At 35.1% G+C, this 17,873-nt stretch overlaps 1 protein-coding gene, 1 long non-coding RNA gene and 1 pseudogene across 6 annotated transcripts in view; all 3 read left to right on the plus strand.

Moving 5' to 3' along the window:
• Window positions 1-10,116, plus strand: part of LOC125653487 (TPR and ankyrin repeat-containing protein 1-like) — an 82,352-nt gene extending 72,236 nt beyond the window's left edge. For 3 of the 5 annotated variants that reach the window (XM_056144442.1, XM_056144444.1, XM_056144443.1), the window contains 4 exons: window positions 2,282-2,432; window positions 3,946-4,116; window positions 6,097-6,283; window positions 7,311-10,116. In XM_056144442.1, coding sequence (XP_056000417.1) covers window positions 2,282-2,432; window positions 3,946-4,116; window positions 6,097-6,283; window positions 7,311-9,685 — 2,884 coding nt within the window. In that variant the 3' untranslated portion in view covers window positions 9,686-10,116. Of the gene's footprint in view, window positions 1-2,281; window positions 2,433-3,945; window positions 4,117-6,096; window positions 6,284-7,310 lie in introns of those variants that run through there. The other 2 variants (XM_048882966.2, XM_048882967.2) reach the window with 2 other exon arrangements.
• A 2,710-nt stretch (window positions 10,117-12,826) lies between these two features.
• Window positions 12,827-14,813, plus strand: LOC130048147 (uncharacterized). The gene is made up of 2 exons (XR_008797003.1): window positions 12,827-14,362; window positions 14,575-14,813. It is a non-coding gene; the product is annotated as an uncharacterized LOC130048147 (long non-coding RNA).
• A 492-nt stretch (window positions 14,814-15,305) lies between these two features.
• Window positions 15,306-16,136, plus strand: LOC125656519 (uncharacterized; annotated as a pseudogene).
• The last annotated feature ends 1,737 nt before the right edge of the window (window positions 16,137-17,873 follow it).

Raw genomic sequence — 17,873 nt, forward strand, 5'->3', positions numbered from 1 at the left:
AAATAGTAGTAATGATCAACGACAAAATAATATGACATTTCCCCTGCAATAACACTATAGAACAGGGATCGAATGCATCAATATTCTTAAGCATATACTTGAGCAGTAATTTCCTGCTTAGCAGGTTGGAATTTTACTTAGCATATTGTTTAGCAGGTTGCATAAAACTTCTTAATTCCTAAGTGCATACTTAGTACATGTATATCAAAGGCGAAGATACAAAAGGCATTAATCCCATCAATCCCATAGGAAATACAAAGTAAAGAATCGAGAAACCACGTTCCTTGGATATACCAGAGGTGGGATCGGGTGCCAAAGTGGAGTAAGCATCCCCTGTCGACGGGTCACACCCGCAGTAAGCCATATGTGTTGATCAGAATAACAGCGTAATCCGTTGTCAAAATCAGTGTGTCAAGAACGGTCTAACAATCGGTCTGAAACACGTCAAAAAACATTTCACCGAATGATACGTGGTATGGGCAAACTACATCATTATAACGGCCACAGAATTTGCAAAATCCTGACTTTAAACGAGATAGATGAAACTCCTGTAACATTAACTTGTTGCCAGTAGTCTGCCTCCGTCTGAAAATTGATCATACGCAGAACAAGATCTTGGATATCGAATCAGTTGAGAGATATTAACAACTTATGCAGGTGATAATGGGATATTTCTACATGAATACAAGGTGAATATAACGAACAGGGATCAATCTCATAACTCCTATAAGCAATACAAAAGAGATAGTTGGGCAAACACGGACCCCTGGACACACCGGAGGTGGGATCATGTGCCTAGGAGGAGTAAGCATCCCCTGTTGACCGATCACACCCGCCCCGCCGTGATCCCTATATCCTGATCAGGTAAACGGAGTTATCCGCAGTCAAAATCAGTGTACCAAGAACGGCTAAACAATCGCTATCAAACACGTCACTCAGTATTTGTCCCAATGATTGGTTGTATTGACGAACTAGATCGTTATAACGACATATAATTTCCAAAATCTTGACTTCAATCGAGACTGTTGAAACCCCTGTACCATCAACTTGTTTGTCAGTAACTTACCTCGATTTAAAAACTGACTATACACAGAACAAGCTCTTGCATATCGATTCAGTTGAGATATATAAGCACCATATGCAGGTGATAATGGAATATTGCTACATATATATGGGACGTTGACGATGGAGAAGCTGAGATCATCCTGTTTGTCATACGGTTGAGTTTTCGGTTTGCCGTTATTGTCTACTTTCAATAAGATATTTAAGTATGGAGCAGAAGTGGACGACTCTGTGGTGTCCTTTATATCGAGCTCACAGGGATATATCAAATCGACATATGAATGAAAGTTATTATTGTTAATAGACAAAACGTTATCGATATGTCGAAATGTTGCATTGAAGGCAACAGCGAGATAATATGAGAAGTTTACGACGGAGAAGCTTAAATCACCCCGTTTGTCATAAAGTTCAGTTGTTAGTTTATCGATAGTATCTTTTGTCAATAATTTATAAGTATAAATCAGAAACGAAGGCCTGTGGTGTCTTACTTCGAGTTCACAGAGATAGATCGAACCGATACATGGATGAAAATCATTTTTGTTAATAGATAAAACGTCGTTGATGTATCTCAATGTCGAATTGAAGGCCACAACAAACGATTTGTTCTTCCCATGTAGACGTTATGGATGATAAAGCGAAAGCAGAAATGACTTTATTGACTTAATTTACTTAAGTAGATTATGATATGCTTTTCTGAGAATGACTAAGCATGTTGCTTATAAGTTTTATGCAACGGAACTTAATAGCCTTACTTAGCTAAAAATGTGCTTACTAAATCTTAAGTATATACTCAAGAATTTTTTTTAAATTTCCATGCATCCAACATTTGCATGTTGTCACATACGCTTTTATTGTGACGTCATGGAGCATAAATTGCACTTAGGTACATTTTGGACTGTACTGGGATATTTCTAAGGGGGGGGAGGGGTAACAACATTGCGACGTGACAAGATGTTGATGTTAAAATATGAATATATTTTCTGATTGCTAGAATATATTAATGAATCATTGCTGCCTAAATATCTTGTAAAGGTTCTAGTTTGAAAAGAATAATTGACTAGTTTAATGTCGCATATTTTAACCCAATTTTCGTTTTATGATAGCAACCATATTATGAATAGGTGTTCTGCATTAATGAAAATATAAAACATTTTATAGATTTCTCACCACTTTTTCTTGGTTTTGTTGATACAGTCCCAGGTTTTCTTCTATTTCTTAGTAGCTGTGAGGACGAGTCGATGTTTCGGCATCATTTATTAACTGCAACCCTTCGTTATCTGAATTGCGACAGGATCAGACGGACAGTATCATGTCTGAAAAAACTTGGTGAATTCGAGATTTTGGCAAAGTTATATGAACATATCAACGAGGTAAATATGTTACTGTTATCTAATGCTATTAGAGAACTAATTCAAAGACAAACTAGCAACATATATACTTATTTGTAATCACTTCTAACAATATCAAAATAACTCATTATTCCAAACTTTTATTCAATAGCCCATAAAGACCCCGAGATGAACTATGTTTCCTCCATCATAAGAGTGATACCAGCTATAAATTATTTTATATGAATTTCTGGGGGGGGGTTACTTTGAGAAAATTATTTGTAACTTAGATATTCTAAATTCGATACTTCATATCTCCATTTACCTGATCAGGATATAAGGCTCACTGCGGGTATGATCGGTCAACAGGGGATGCTTACTACCCCTAGACACCTGATCACACCTCTGGTACGTCCAAGGGGCCGTGTTTGTGCAACTATATATTTTGTGTTGGTTATAGGAGTTACGAGATTGATCACTGTTCGTTATCTTCACCTTACACCATTACAACCTGTAATTGGGTTAAATGCTGTCATATGTTTCATACCAATTGTTAGGTCGTTCTTTATTTTGACTACGGATAACTCCATTTACCTGATCAAGATATAGGCTCACAAAGGATGTAACCCAAAGACAGGGGATGATTCATAATGCCATGCGCTTGATCCCAACTCTGGTATGTCTAGGGGTCCGCGTTTGTCCTACTTTTAATTTTTGATTTCTTTATATGAGTTGTCAGGATGATCTCGGCTCGTTTTCATCACTTTTTCATTGATATCATGCATCAAAACAAAGAGAAATTTTGACTTTAAAATGAAATAGTATGTAAGTGAAATGTGTTTTTATCATTAAAAAAACATACAATCCACAAAAGGATTTATAGCTTGCATCACTCTTTCGACTCTGAAATCATGCATTATATGAGGGGCTTTAAAGAACTATTAAAACAACGTTTAGCGTAATCTGCCATCTCTGAAAAGAGATCAATCGTGATATTCCAATTTCGATTAATATCCTTACCATGATACTGATGCGAGGTGGAGATAACGAACAGTGATCAATCTCATAATTCCTATAATGTAAAACTTATACGGTACCAATTTTGATGCACCAGATGCGCATTTCGACAAATAATGTCTCTTCAGTGATGCTCAACCGAAATGTTTGAAATCCGAAATAACTATGAAGTTTTAGATCTAAATATAGCCAAAAACAGCGTGCCAAACAAGTGGAGCCAAATACGCAATACAAAATAGATAGTTGGGCAAACACGGACCCCTGGACACACCAGAAGTGGGATCAGGTGCCTAAGAGTAGTATGCACCCCCTGTTGACCGGTCACACCCGCCGTGAGCCCTATATCCTGATCAGGTAAATGGAGTTATCCGCAGTCAAAATCAGTGTGCCAAGAACGGCAATACAAAATAGATAGTTGGGAAAACACGGACCCCCTGAACACACCAGAGGTGGGATCACCTATGCTATATCAAGAGAATAGTGGCTTATAAGCGATATATTCCGATAGTATTTTATAAAATCATTATCATTTGAATAGATGAAAAGAGCAGCTAATGTCTATAAAGATTTAAAAAAGCCGCTTGAACAGAGCAGATGCTTAGAAGAGATGAAATACTTTGGAAAAGCAATGCAGGTGTTAGATAAAAGTGGATACTTTGAAGAGATGAAACATTGTCTGGAACGATATCAGTCTACCAAGGACAGCAAGGTAATTATTAAAGAATTAGAAATGGATTAGTTTGACATTTATGAATATGAAGAGAGTTTAGTAAATGTGGATATAGCTCTTAAAACATAGCAAGAAAAGCATAGAGGTATATCTTATAAAACAATAAGAATGTACAGATTTCAGTATAGCAACCATAGAACAATATATGCCCTTAGTTCCAACAACAACCGATTCTTATAAGAGTCGAATCAACGACTTGGATATAATGTCAAATACAAAAATTATACACAGTTCTAAAATGACCAACGACACAAACAACCAGATTGTCAAATTTTCAGAGTTTTCAGGATGACCTGTCCCTTCTTCACGACGAATGAATAGAATTCTATAATATGGCCAAGATTAACAGAGAATAACAAAATAAGAACAAAACACTATGTATAAATACACCTAGCACTATACATGTAACTACTTTAAATCTACAAAGGTGTTTACACCACAAACTGAATGTTTTTGGTTATTAGACTTCCCAATCAATGCCAAGTGTGGAGTGAATGGAGATATGTCCTATTCGTCCAAAAACCTTATCCATTTCTTAAAGTAATTCCACCCTCCTATGATGTCATCATATTTTGCAAAATCGAGGATTTATTTAGATTGATGCATGATTGGAACGTGAATTTTGTTGGTGTCTATTCCGATACTTTTTGTTAAACTATATCAAAAGTCTGAATTATAGATGAATAATCAATGATATGTTTCAAAATATTAAATCCAAAGCCAATACATGTACCTCTGTTTTATTGATATCTGTATCAAGTTTATTATGCGATATATTTCCCTTATTTTATTTTTTTTTTTTTACAGACATTGTGTATATTTTTGTGAAGGAACAGTTTCATGAAATTGTTATGAATGCTATTATATCGTCTTAACCAGTTTATGAAATTTTCATAATGCTGTTTAAGGAAAATTGCAATTTTCTGACGGTGATATATGATTCTGTTTATGTATGTCTCGCATCTTTTAAATTGCAATGACCTAAAAAAAAATTTGATAATTCAGTAGTTTTAGCTATGATAGATGGAAATAAATACACATTTTAAACTTGTATCAAATAAAACTGCGAGTATGGAGTTACCTTAAGGGCATATATCTCACAAAAACATTAAATGAAAGGTGAAGATAACGAACAGTGATCAATCTCATAACTCCTATAAGCAATACAAAATAGGGAGTTGGGCACACACGGACTCTTGGATACACCAGAAGTGGGATCAGGTACCTAGGATGAGTAGGCATCCCCTGTCGACCGGTCACACCCGCCCTGAGCCCTATATCTTGTACAGGTAAACGGAGTTATCCTCACCTTTTCATTATGATAATCTTTTTTGCAAATAAACATGTGATTTGGTTGGCTACTGTTTATTTTTTTTTAATCCAACTGTTCTATATATACTGACTTTGACTGTGGATTGCTTCGTTTGCCTGATCAATGTATAGGGCTAACCGCAGGGGTGACTGATCAGCTTCTTCCGTCTAGGCACTTTATCTCATATTGAAGTCAGCATTTCGCAAATTCTATGGTCGTTATAACGATCTAGTTCGTCAATACAACCTATTATTGGGTCAAATGCTGTCTGACATGTTTCATACCGATTGTTAGGCCGTTCTGTTTACCTTATCAGGATATAGGGCTCACGGCAAGTGTGACCGGTCGACATGAATTCTTACTCCTCATAGGCACCTGATCCCATCTCTGATGTGTCCAGGGGTCAATGGTTTGCCCAACTATCTACTTAGCATTGCTTATAGAAGTTATGAGATTGATCACTGTTCGTTATCTTCACCTTTCATTTCACATCTTTTATTTCCAGGGGTACGGTACGTGTTTCCTTTTCTCTCATTTTTATTCTTTATAGGATTTATGCAATTTATCGGTTTGTTTTCTTTACTTTTCATTATGGATTTAAGTACAATTAACATAAGTTTTCTTTCTTTTATCCCCGTATCTAAAAGGATGAAATACCTACCAATCTAAACTCGGAACCCAAAATTAACTACAGGGCTGCAACATACTATGGGAAGATCAGAAATAAGGACTACATGATGAACTATTGCGAGAAAATAACGGATGAAAAGAAGATAGAAGTCTTCATTTCTTGTGATTTTATCGACGAAGCTGCATATTTACATCAGAGAAAAGGTAAGATTACTATAATATAGCAGAAAATTGAAATACAAATTAAATTTTACAATATTGTCCCTAAAATTTGTTTCCTACATGTGAAATGCACTGGTCGCAATTCTATAGTTTTGTAAATATAGGTGACATTATTGCTGCCGAGTAGTAATGATTCTGAATGGCGAAGTGAAACATTACGTGCTTGTTTAAACAACAATAATTTATTAACTACAACTATTCTTAATGTTTATTTCTTTATGGAATGAGACATAGTGAAACATGTTTTAATACCTAATTGTATATTGACCAGAATAAAATCATTTCAACCTTTAATTTTGTCCCCTGAAATGATGTATGAAAATAAGGTAGACGGTATAATCCCAAGAGAAAGAGCAAATAAAAACAATATACATGTAGATATGTGGCAACTTTCACTTCTGTTACCGTGCACTTGCTAATAGAGCAGTTGCTACTAGTGTTGAACGTCCTAGGTTTGACTCGGCTCTGGGATTGAAGATCCAAACAACTTGACAACAAGGTTGCCGCGACCATGACATGTGATGTAACTCTCGTTATACCGTATATATGTATATCACTACAGCTAACTCAACAGCTTTACGTCAAATTCCGACTCAAAATCAATATACAATTTTCACTTGAAACTAAAGAAATGTAACATGCATCGAATGAAAACCTGTGCACGACCCTTGCAAAGAATTTTACAAAAATAAAATAAAACGGGATATTACATAAGACTCGATTACAAATTTTGGGGATATTACATTGGATTTTCTAGTAATCAATATATTTCGATTTGCGTTTTTGTGGTGAAAGATTATCTTACAATAGCTTTTGGTATATTTTCGGAAATTTTCACAGTAATTATACTTTAGTATACGAGTATGTACATCAGCAGGATTCTATCCACAGTACGTTATAGCTGCAGTCGTTTCTTAAAAGCGAACTCATTGGACAAACATTCTTATAAAACAGTTGTATATTAGCATTTCTCATTAAGATAAACGTATTTTGTATGCTTTTTCAAAAGGTGAACAAAAAGAAGCTATAGAACTATACATCAAAAATGGAGACGTGCAAAAGGCTGAACGACTTTTGGATAAAACAATCCCTGATTATAGAAAACTGCGACAATCATGCACAATTATAAGGGGACAGCTAGCAGTTGTAGACCAAGAAGCTGAAGGTGTGGATAAGTCTCTCGAAAACTTGGACGAAATTATAAATGACAAAACTGCTGAAACCCTTTTAACTGCAAACGCAACCCTTATTAGGGGACAACTGAAAGGCAACCAATATGATATAGAGAGAGCCTATCATATTTTTGCAAATGATAAGGCAGGATATTTTGGGCAATTGGAATGCATTGATTTGATGATGGCAAAGATGGACTTGACTGATTTTAAAGATGTGTGTGGAATATTAACGTATCTTGGGGAATTAAATCCTCCATTTCATTATCTTTTGCTCGAAAATTACTGTCTACCAAAAGATCGCTTCAGTGTTTCAGATTACATGTTTTATGGATTTCAATACGAGGAAATCTCTAACAGGTATAAACTATACCCAAGACAAGCTTCAAGGGCGAGGTATTTTTGCGCCTCAGACACTAAATTTGAAATCTGCTTTCACGAGGAAAAGATGCGAAACTCCATTTCAGATTTCATTACGAAGAGAACGAAACAATGGTTACATAAACTGCAAGCCATTATTGATTCACAAAGGATGGAAATGGAAACGTTTCTGCAAAATCCAAAAACAACAATTGTGCCAAAAACGATTAAACATATAGCTAGTATCCAAGAGAAAAAAGAGGAATGTTTTTTGCGCCTTTTGCAATTTCACGTTTTAACTGTATGGCTGAGTTTCACTTCAGATGAGGAACATCTTGAACATCGAAAATGCGAGACGTTCCTCGAAGTACTTTGTTCATTGCGCTGTGTTCAGGTTATACCCGAACATAACACACAGCTCAAGAGTAGGGCATATAAGTTGCTAAGAGAATCGGGCCTCAAAGTCTTTCAGAACGAAGTAGTAAGATATTCGAAAGCAAAATTCAATCAATTAGAGACAACAAAAGGTAATACCGTGAGTGATTTCGTTGAAATAATTCTTCTTCAAAATGTCATGGATTTGACAGACGTGAATGTCTTGGAAATGATGGAAAAATATGAAAGTAAAAGACTGGCTGATGCTGAACATTTGATCTCAAATTGTGTAGATAAGGAATCATTATCGAAACTCAGAAGTAAAGTGAAACCGCACGGAATAGATGTAACCCGCGGCGAAGACAATGGCAACATTGTCTTCACCTCGATTGCAAAACCCTTTTCTGCAACAATTGGATATATGAATAGTAGCAATACCAATTCAGCGGTCAATTCTTTCAATCAGTTCTGTTTTATCTTACAGATGAATTATTTAAAGAAAGACAAATTTCAAATTCCCATCAATATATTTCTATTTTGGAGTGAAACGATTTTTGCTATCAGTTTGCTACATGCTGTTCGAAAAGATGCTGGCGCAATTATGCCCGATGCCTTTCTTTCAAGAATACATTATGCTGAAACGTTTTTTATGAAAAATTCACCATCGTGCATAATAGAACAAATTACAGCATATAAATCAAAAAACGGGATTTCAGGGTTTGGTCTGAAGAACTTAATTCACATCCTTTCCTGCAGATTAAATCTTTTAAGATTAGACACAAAGCAAAATCCAAAATATTGCAAAATCTCAGTTGAAAGAATCCTTGTTTTGAGCTTACTCGTACTTTGTAATTTAGGTGGAATAATCCAGTATTTGGACGATTCTGCACAAAAAAAGTTGCCGAAATTGGCGAGTGAAGTTGCTCATACTTTATACAATACACGAAAGGAAGAGGCTTTGAAACAAATGAAAGCATCAAGGAAAACATTAGATTTTATCCACCCCCTGCAAAATATTTTAGAGGCACATGTGCATTTTCAAATATGTACCTGGAAGACAAATTTTGATTTTCAAAATGTCAAATCACCTGATGAAATTGAGAAGGATCTTCCAAATTTGTATCTAGATAAAGAAACCTTGAAACGGATTCAAAAGTCAGCAGAAGGCGACAAACCATCAGCTAAATCTGAGAGTTGTGAAAGTAAGAACAACACCACCTCCACTAAATTAGAATACGAGGAAGAGTTCCCTGAACCAGTGAAAATGTTGACACCACAACAAACCTCGGGTGAAAACAGACAGAAACGAGGACGTAAATCCAAACGTTTTCCTGCAATAAAAGCAGACAATTTGAAAGAAGAACCACAGAAATATACAATTTTATACCAAAGAATTCCCTATGTGAATAAGGAATTGGATACCTTGGAAATGTCCATAAACTCAAGACACCATGGTCTCCTAGCTCAGCCAGATTGATGTTTCCGAATATCAGTATTCGTAACGATGCGCCTCATACATTCGTGTAATGTGTTTCAAGTATCAAACATTCTTTGATTAATTTAAACATTTAAACACCAATGAAGTAGAAACAGGAAATGATTGATTTATGGTGTGAACAGGGATGACGAATGTTTTTATCGAATTGGAGTTCTTTTCGGGGTACTACTCTTTGTTAAAGATATAGTAAATATAGATACATAGTTAATATCCTAGGTATAATGTATCTAACATCTCAATATTATTGTTGTGTAAGTCTTATATTAAATGATACACATATATTATTTAGTAAATGAATAGTACAAATGCTGAAATACTATTGATGTTTATGTAGTATATATTCATTTATTTACATTGTTTATATACTAGCGGAAAAAAAGAAACTGTGCATTATAAAACTTAGTATAATTTTTCTATCTTTATTGTTCATATTTATAAAATTTAAACAACCAATAAAGGTGACGTTTTTTAACAATATCCGATATTACCCGACTCAGATGCACTGACTTTTTCATGGTTAGTGAACACATGTTGGTTATTGAAGTGTTTATACGCACGAGTTTTACTGGAGTAAAAAGTGTAAAAGGTTTGTTTGGGCACTATTCTTTAAGGAAAGCACTTTAGTTTTGACAAAATTCACCCTTCTGTCATGCCATGACTCAGCGAAAAACAACTTAATCGTGCTGTTCGGATGCCTCAAGCTGGAATGGCACAAAATATCGTAGAAAGACACTTTGGAGTTCATAAAAACACCATCCAGTCATTATGGAGACGTTTCCAACAATCTGGTAACCCTCGGGATTGACCACGTTCTGGGCGTCCTCGTGTGACGTCGTGTCGACAAGCCAACCACATTAGACTTGTATGTATATATATATATATATATGTGTGTGTGTGTGTGTGTGTGTGTGTGTGTGTGTGTGTGTGTGTGTCAAGGAAAAAGCTACGAACCCTTAAATGAATATACCTGCCCTAAGTGAAGAAATATTTGATATAAAGCACAGTAAATTTCACTTGCCTTGGCTACCCCATTTCGCTCCTACCCAACGTTGAACTCATGACCTACGGAACCAAATCTCCTAACGGTAAGTAACCAGCGCTGGACCACTCAACCATCCATGATGACGATAATTGACAATGGAATAATTATTCAACATGCCTTTAAGGTAAGGTTTGCAACAACAGAGAGATAACTCTTGATACACTTCGGTGCACTTCGCGCTTTATGACCTCACAATAAAAAAATGCGTTAGGGCATAAGTGTATAACGGGGAAATGACATAATATTTACTTGTTATCTACCTCTGTCAAGTGTCAAGCGGCGTATGCGTAAATCTCCATAACAACATAAAAGTAATGTTTCTCAAATGATCATTTATAAATTATTTTATTTGATATAAAAGTCTACAATTTTTTTTTTATATAGAATGCACTACGGTAATTTCCATTTTATGTTGTGACCTTGAAATCGCCACTAATGGACATCAGTATGTGGCATACATGGGGAAAATCAGTTGTTTGTAAACAACTGCATGGCTATGGTAAAACATGATGATCGGTACCGGTTGCTGATATTTTGTGTAAAACCATGAGATGATCACATGTAATCTCTACGAATCTTGCAAGGGAAAGTGGGATTTATTTTGATGCTGTTATAACAGATCATTGTTTGTGAATAGTATCCTCAAATTTAACAAGGTTCGACTTTAACGAAGCTAGGAATATTTATGACATTTCCAAGCATTTAAAAAAAAAATGACCATGCTTTACCTCTCTAATTACATGCACTTTATATTTCAATGTTGTGACATCTGCTTGCGCCGATAGCATGAACTTTGAAATGTAGAAAACGCGACTGATTTGATCACGTAAGGAAAAAAGGGGTCTTCTATAGTATGTCTTAAGATATTCTTAATTTTCTCTCAGGAACATCTGCATATAACGGTATGGATCCTGTCGACATAAAACATTTACGTTAACTCCCCCCCCCCGATCCGCCACTGACCGGGCTTTATATTGTCGCGAAGGTTACAGTCGTCTGTTCAACTATGTAAACAAACATCAAGCTATGGAACAAGGAGAGAGTATTTTTTTTTCAAAGTAGTATATAAGACAGGTTCGGGCTGATGAAACATGGAATTTATGACGAAGCGGGACCGTGGAAAACCCGCCGGGAAATTGAAGATATCATAGATATTGCATTGTATTGAATTTAGAAACAAACAAAAACATCTTAATTTCTAATAAATAAGATATAGTCTACAATACTTGACAAATAAATATAAATATAATTTATCATTTTTTTTGCTCGAATTATATTTGAAAATGCTCAATGCAACCTTGAAAAGTTGTACAACAGACTTACTATAAAACAAAGTGAGAAATAGCATAAATGAAATAATTCTTTTTGATCTGTTACCATGGAAACAAAGCCCGGTGGGTAGTAATTGTATATGCTTTCTTAAATGTTTATGGTCCAAATATCATGTTTAAAATGAATCATTTTTCTGACGTAGATCTTGTAAAGCTGCTCAATATGTATTTTTGTTGACATGGCAACCAATTTAAATTATATTCACGATATAAAAAGAACTATTTTTGTGTTTTGAAATAAAATTTCTCTACAAATTAGCATAATCTGATAAATGATACTCTTCTAGCTCACCTGAGCCGAAGGCTAATGTGAGCTTTTCTGATCAAAATTTGTCTGTTGTCTGTCGTCGGTGGCGGCGTCGTAAACTTTTCACATTTTCATCTTCTCAAGAACCACTGGGCCAATTATAACCAAACTTGGCCAAAAGCATCCTTAGGTATAAGGCTTTCATGTTTGTTCAAATAAAGGGTCATGGAACCTTCAAAGGGGTGATAATCACAAAAATGCAAAAATTGGATGGGGTCATTTAATAATCTTCTTCTCAAGAACCAATGAGCCCGAAGAGCTGAAAATTATATGACAGCTTCCTGACATAGTGCAGATTCAAGTTTGTTCAAACCCCCCCCCCCCCCCCCCCCCCCCCCCGTGGGGGGATAGGTAGGGACCACAATAGGGGATCAAAGTTTTACATAGAAATATATAGGGAAAATCTTTAAAAATCATCTTCTCAAGAACCAATGAGCCAAAAGAGCTGAGATCTACATGAAATCTTACTGACATAGTGCAAATTCAAGTTTGTAAAAAGCATGGCATCCAAGGGTAGGTTGGGGCACAATACGGACTAAGGTTTTACATGCAAATATATATGGAAAGCCTTCAGATATGGGCCAAGGTAACTCAGGTGAGCGATGTGGCCCATTGGTCTCTTGTTAAAAAATTCTACCACCTTTTTACCCCATAAGTTCGCCTTGTGTAATTTTTATATCACTAGTATATTCCCTTTTGTAAAAAAAAATCCTGAAAGTGAAAACATAAAAAAATTAAGTCCATCTAGTCAAAAACCGACACCGGCAATTTTTAAAAAAAAAATCAATTTTTAAAACATAAATTCCTACTAAACATACTGATGCAAGGTGAAGATAACGAACTGTGATCAATCTCATAACTCCTATAAGCAATACAAATTAGATAGTTGGGCAAACACGGACCCCTGGACACACCATAGGTGGGATCAGGTGCCTAGGAGGAGTAAGCATCCCCTGTTGATATGCAACATGACTTTGTTCGCTACATGTCAAAATTTCGCAAATCTTACCTTAAAGGAACTTGTTCATGATTTTTAATAAGTATTTTTTATTTTTTATGTCAAATATTGAAAACATAACTCATTTTAATGTTAAAGTAGGAGGATACTGTGCTATACCGGAAGCTGGATTTTATCGTTAGGGGTTTCAACTTTTACATTGTGAAAGATAGAACCAGTTGAAATATGGAAATGCGTGGTATCAGACACAAAGGGAAATTTGTTAAAAATTCACACCATAAGTAGATAAATGCATTAAGAAAAGGGCGATTGGTGGCTACAGAGCACCACTGTGTCGACGTAGAGTTGATCCCGAATGTTTTTGCCCCTGCTTCAACTTGTGACCTAGACCATTTGTATACGGTAAGTCAAGTAATTTTTTTTTTTAGCGGAAGCACATCCCGTTTTTGCAAGTATAACAGTAACTGGAAAATATACTTCTCTTCCTGAAACCATAACGCATGGAATAATGAAAATATACCCATTTAACACGTAGTATCACGTGTGAATTGTATCATTGTTTTTCTTTTCTTTTTGAACGAGTGATATTTTGATATTTGTATTGATAGTATTCATTATATTTAGTTTATTTACATTTATTGATCTCTATGCGTTAACTGACTATATAAATTCATAATTGTCTGTGGTTTTAAAAAATGCATTTGTCTTATTTTAGGGAAAGGGTTCCCAAGGTACTGGTCCATCAGATGGAGTCACTAGCTGTGATATTGGGACACAAGAAGTACCTGCAGAGGCAAGTTGGCAAGAAGGCAGGCGGACTGTGGAGTTAAATATATTGGCAGACAATATACGAGCCTGTATTAATTGCACACAGCCTCTTCATTTATCTTACTGCGTTGGTGAGAGCGCAAATTCTCAAAGTAAAGTACAGATATGAACACTGTGGTGTAGTGAATGATGTGTCAACTGGATCTAAACATAATATTGAAATAGGAGGAAAGGTCAAAATGAACAACAGGTGAACCTATTAAAGAATCAGAATACATTTCATGCAAATATATATGAGAAATAACTTTTCTACAGCATTTACTGCTTACATATGACAATCTTTTTAAATTACAAAAGTTTGTTGTTTATTTTTTTCTACCATTAATTGGTTTGTATAAAGAAAAAAATACTTCTCTTTTGAAATGAATGTAATTTCAAGAGTGTTGAATTATAAATTCACAGGTATGATAAATGGAGGTTTTGGTGAATCCCATGTCAACTCCTATATGGCTGTACTAAATATTCCGGGTATATCAAAGAGAGGTTTTAAGGAAAGGGAAAAAGAGATAGGGACACACTTGAAAAAATGGCAGAACATTCCTGTAAAAGAACCTTCAAGATGAGTCACAAGGTAAATGCATGCATATTTTCACTTTTATTCAAATTTAATCATATACTCACATGTAAAAAAAAAAAAACAACAGAAAATAACCTACTTTACAAACAATGTACTTAAAAGAAACCTAAAGCAATTCATTTTATTCTTGTTCATATTTATAGGAGTGGTGGAAATATAACGGCCCGTTTTGATGGTGCCTGGCAGAAGCGAGGAGCAGGACATGCATACAACAGTTTCACAGGTAAATGATGTCCATGTCAATTAATATGATGTGTTTACATGGAAGGATAAATTTTTCATTCTTGATAGGAATTTTTAATGAAATCAGCAATGAATCATAACTATAGTAACTATACTATCGTAATCAATTGTAGTTGTTAATTGTGAGAAAATAACTGGGTCTCTTTTGTATTTTAGGACATGCATCCTTAATTGGTGAACAGACAATAAAATGTATTGGATGTATTATTCAGTGAAAAGTAAGAACTGCCGCATATGCAGTTCAGCAAAATCAAAAAATAGTATACCAAGACAACATAATTGTTCCATGAATTGGAAACGATCTGCTAAAGCCATGGAGCCAGCCACGACCTGTGAAATGTTACAAAACATTATAGAACAGGGCGAAAGGGTAAGTAGGTGAGTTAAATGTGTCAATTTTTGTCACTACTTGGGAAGGAAATTTGACCTTCCCTATGGCAGAATGCCACTGCATTTACAAATAATGTAAATGGAAGATAAGTAAAATCATTTACGCAATGAATTTAATTTGATGAATGTTTATTTATGTAAATACAATTGTCATAGACAATGACTCCTCAATTATAGCTAGAGTCCAAGCCACTATTGACTCTGATATTTCAAAAAGTCCGACAGTAAGCATACCAAGAAAGGATTCACTGGCAGTCCTGTCAATCTGAGTGCAACTCACAAAGTTCAAAAGAACATTAAAGTCAGGTCCCATGTAGAGAGATGTTTTATGCTGTCAAACTCTCCAATGACTTACAGAAAATCACCCCACACTTGTATGGTAAGAGTTGTGATCAATAAGTCAAGAAATGCTCTTTGTCAAAATATCTCTTGAAATAGTATGCTAACCTTATGCAGATACTAGCTGTATTGAGACCTTTTTGTTTGTTTCTTTCTTTGTTAGTACATTGTTTCTTATTAGATAATCATAATTGCTTTGAAACAGGTGAACATGAATCATGTGGCTTGTGGTGTAAGAGTGAGGATAATGGCTATCGACCTAAGAACCTTACTTACGGAAAGCCAATTTCAAGTATGCCTCTTCGATCAGCTCTAGAAGATTTCTGCAAACGTATACAGCAAAGACTTGGTTCAAATGGGTTCAACACAAGGGAATAAAAATTTCAACCACATGGTTTCAAGCAAGGCACCCTAGCGATTGTAAGTATGATATAAGAAATGAATATCTAGTGGTACATGTATCAGCAGATTTCCCTTTTTTGCTAGTGAATATATAGAGGATATCTATATTGCGTGTTTTGATATTTGGATTATTCAACGAGTTGATATGGTGTATTTATTCGCGAGGCTTGCCGAGCGAATAAATACACCATTTCAACGAGTTGGATAAACCAAATATCAAAATATGCATTAATAGATGTCCTATTTATCTCATACGTCTTCTTTTCACTTAATTTTGAGATGATCCTCAGTATGGTAGAAACAGCTGATTGTATTTGTTTTGAATCTGTGGCTCAGACGTCGTGCTTAATCTGTCTACCTTACGCGGGAAAAATAGCGCGCTTATAAACCTTTAATATACAATACAAAGGGTCATTTTTATAAAAGAAACCATGGATGAAAATTGTTTTAGAAGGGATTATAGTTTATAATTAATAATGGTTTTGTCATTCCAACAAAGTAACAACTATTTACCGAGTACTTATTTTTTGACGTAGGCCTGATCTTCTGATAAAAGTTTGATGTCGTCGTCGTTTTGAAATAAACATGTATAATAACGATCAATGAAAGTAATATTTTAATGCAGCGTTATTAGAATGTTCAACAGTTTACAATGAAAAGGAGAAATGTTTGTGCATTTGGATTTTTTTTACGTAGTTTCTTTGGATCTGAGGGCGAGAGGAAATCTTAAGGCACTTTAGATAGGCCTAGCTAGTAAGTAAAGCTGTTGAGATGTGTTACATTTAACATGCTCCAGAAAAAAGAAACTGTGCTTGTGAATACTTGGTACCGCAGCATGTCGAGGTACTTTCGATTAGGCTTGTCCAGTAGGACGTCGATTCGTTGTCGATGATAATATTGTGCACATATTTTTGTTTTCTGATCATAAGTTTGAGTAGTTACAGACCGAGTTGGCATTTTTGTGGCCGGTAACTTGCATTATATGTCAGTGGGGGCAACATCATTTTAATTTTGCTATAAAAGAAATTCTAAATAAATACAGAATAATAAGTTTTACGCTTTATTTCATGCATGGATATGCATAAACACAGAAAATATGTCATCCAAGTGGGGGCAGTGTCAAAGGTAGTTCGGACCGGAGGTGCTTTATCAAACGGACGTGTGATAAAGTTAATGCTTTATCTTACTCTCAATATACACCACACGTATGAGATAAAATGAAATATTACATAATTGTTGAAAGTGTCAATATAATACGTTTTATGAAGGTTCAGAAAGTTTGCAGACTAGAGTGTATGCAACAGTTTGCCAAAAGAATGAGGGGTATAATTATATCACAGAGGTATATGTTCTTGATTGATAAAAAGTTCGTTTGGTGTTTAGTTTTTGTTTTCATTTCTTTTATGTTTTGTTGATGCAGTTTAAAGTTCCAGGAGATCTTAATTGATTATATATTTGTAAATATATACAATTGTAAATCTTATATTTGAAAGCAGACTCAGACGATTGCTTCTTTTGTAGATAAAAATAAAATGTTTACTTGAAAAAATGATAATCTTCATTATGATGAGCATCAGTTGACCTTTATTTAGAAAGATAAGTTTACTGACTCATTTATTATTTGTCATTTGAATACGAGATTGGCAATACCTCCAGGAAAGTTTACCGTTAAAAGGTCCTGAATCCTGCAGAGTAGACTAAAGCGGAAGAGGTTAGAGCGAAGCACGAAACGGAGATGTTTAGCACTGAA

This window comes from Ostrea edulis, chromosome 7, assembly GCF_947568905.1.
Source record: "Ostrea edulis chromosome 7, xbOstEdul1.1, whole genome shotgun sequence".
NCBI classification, from domain to species: Eukaryota; Metazoa; Mollusca; class Bivalvia; order Ostreida; family Ostreidae; genus Ostrea; species Ostrea edulis.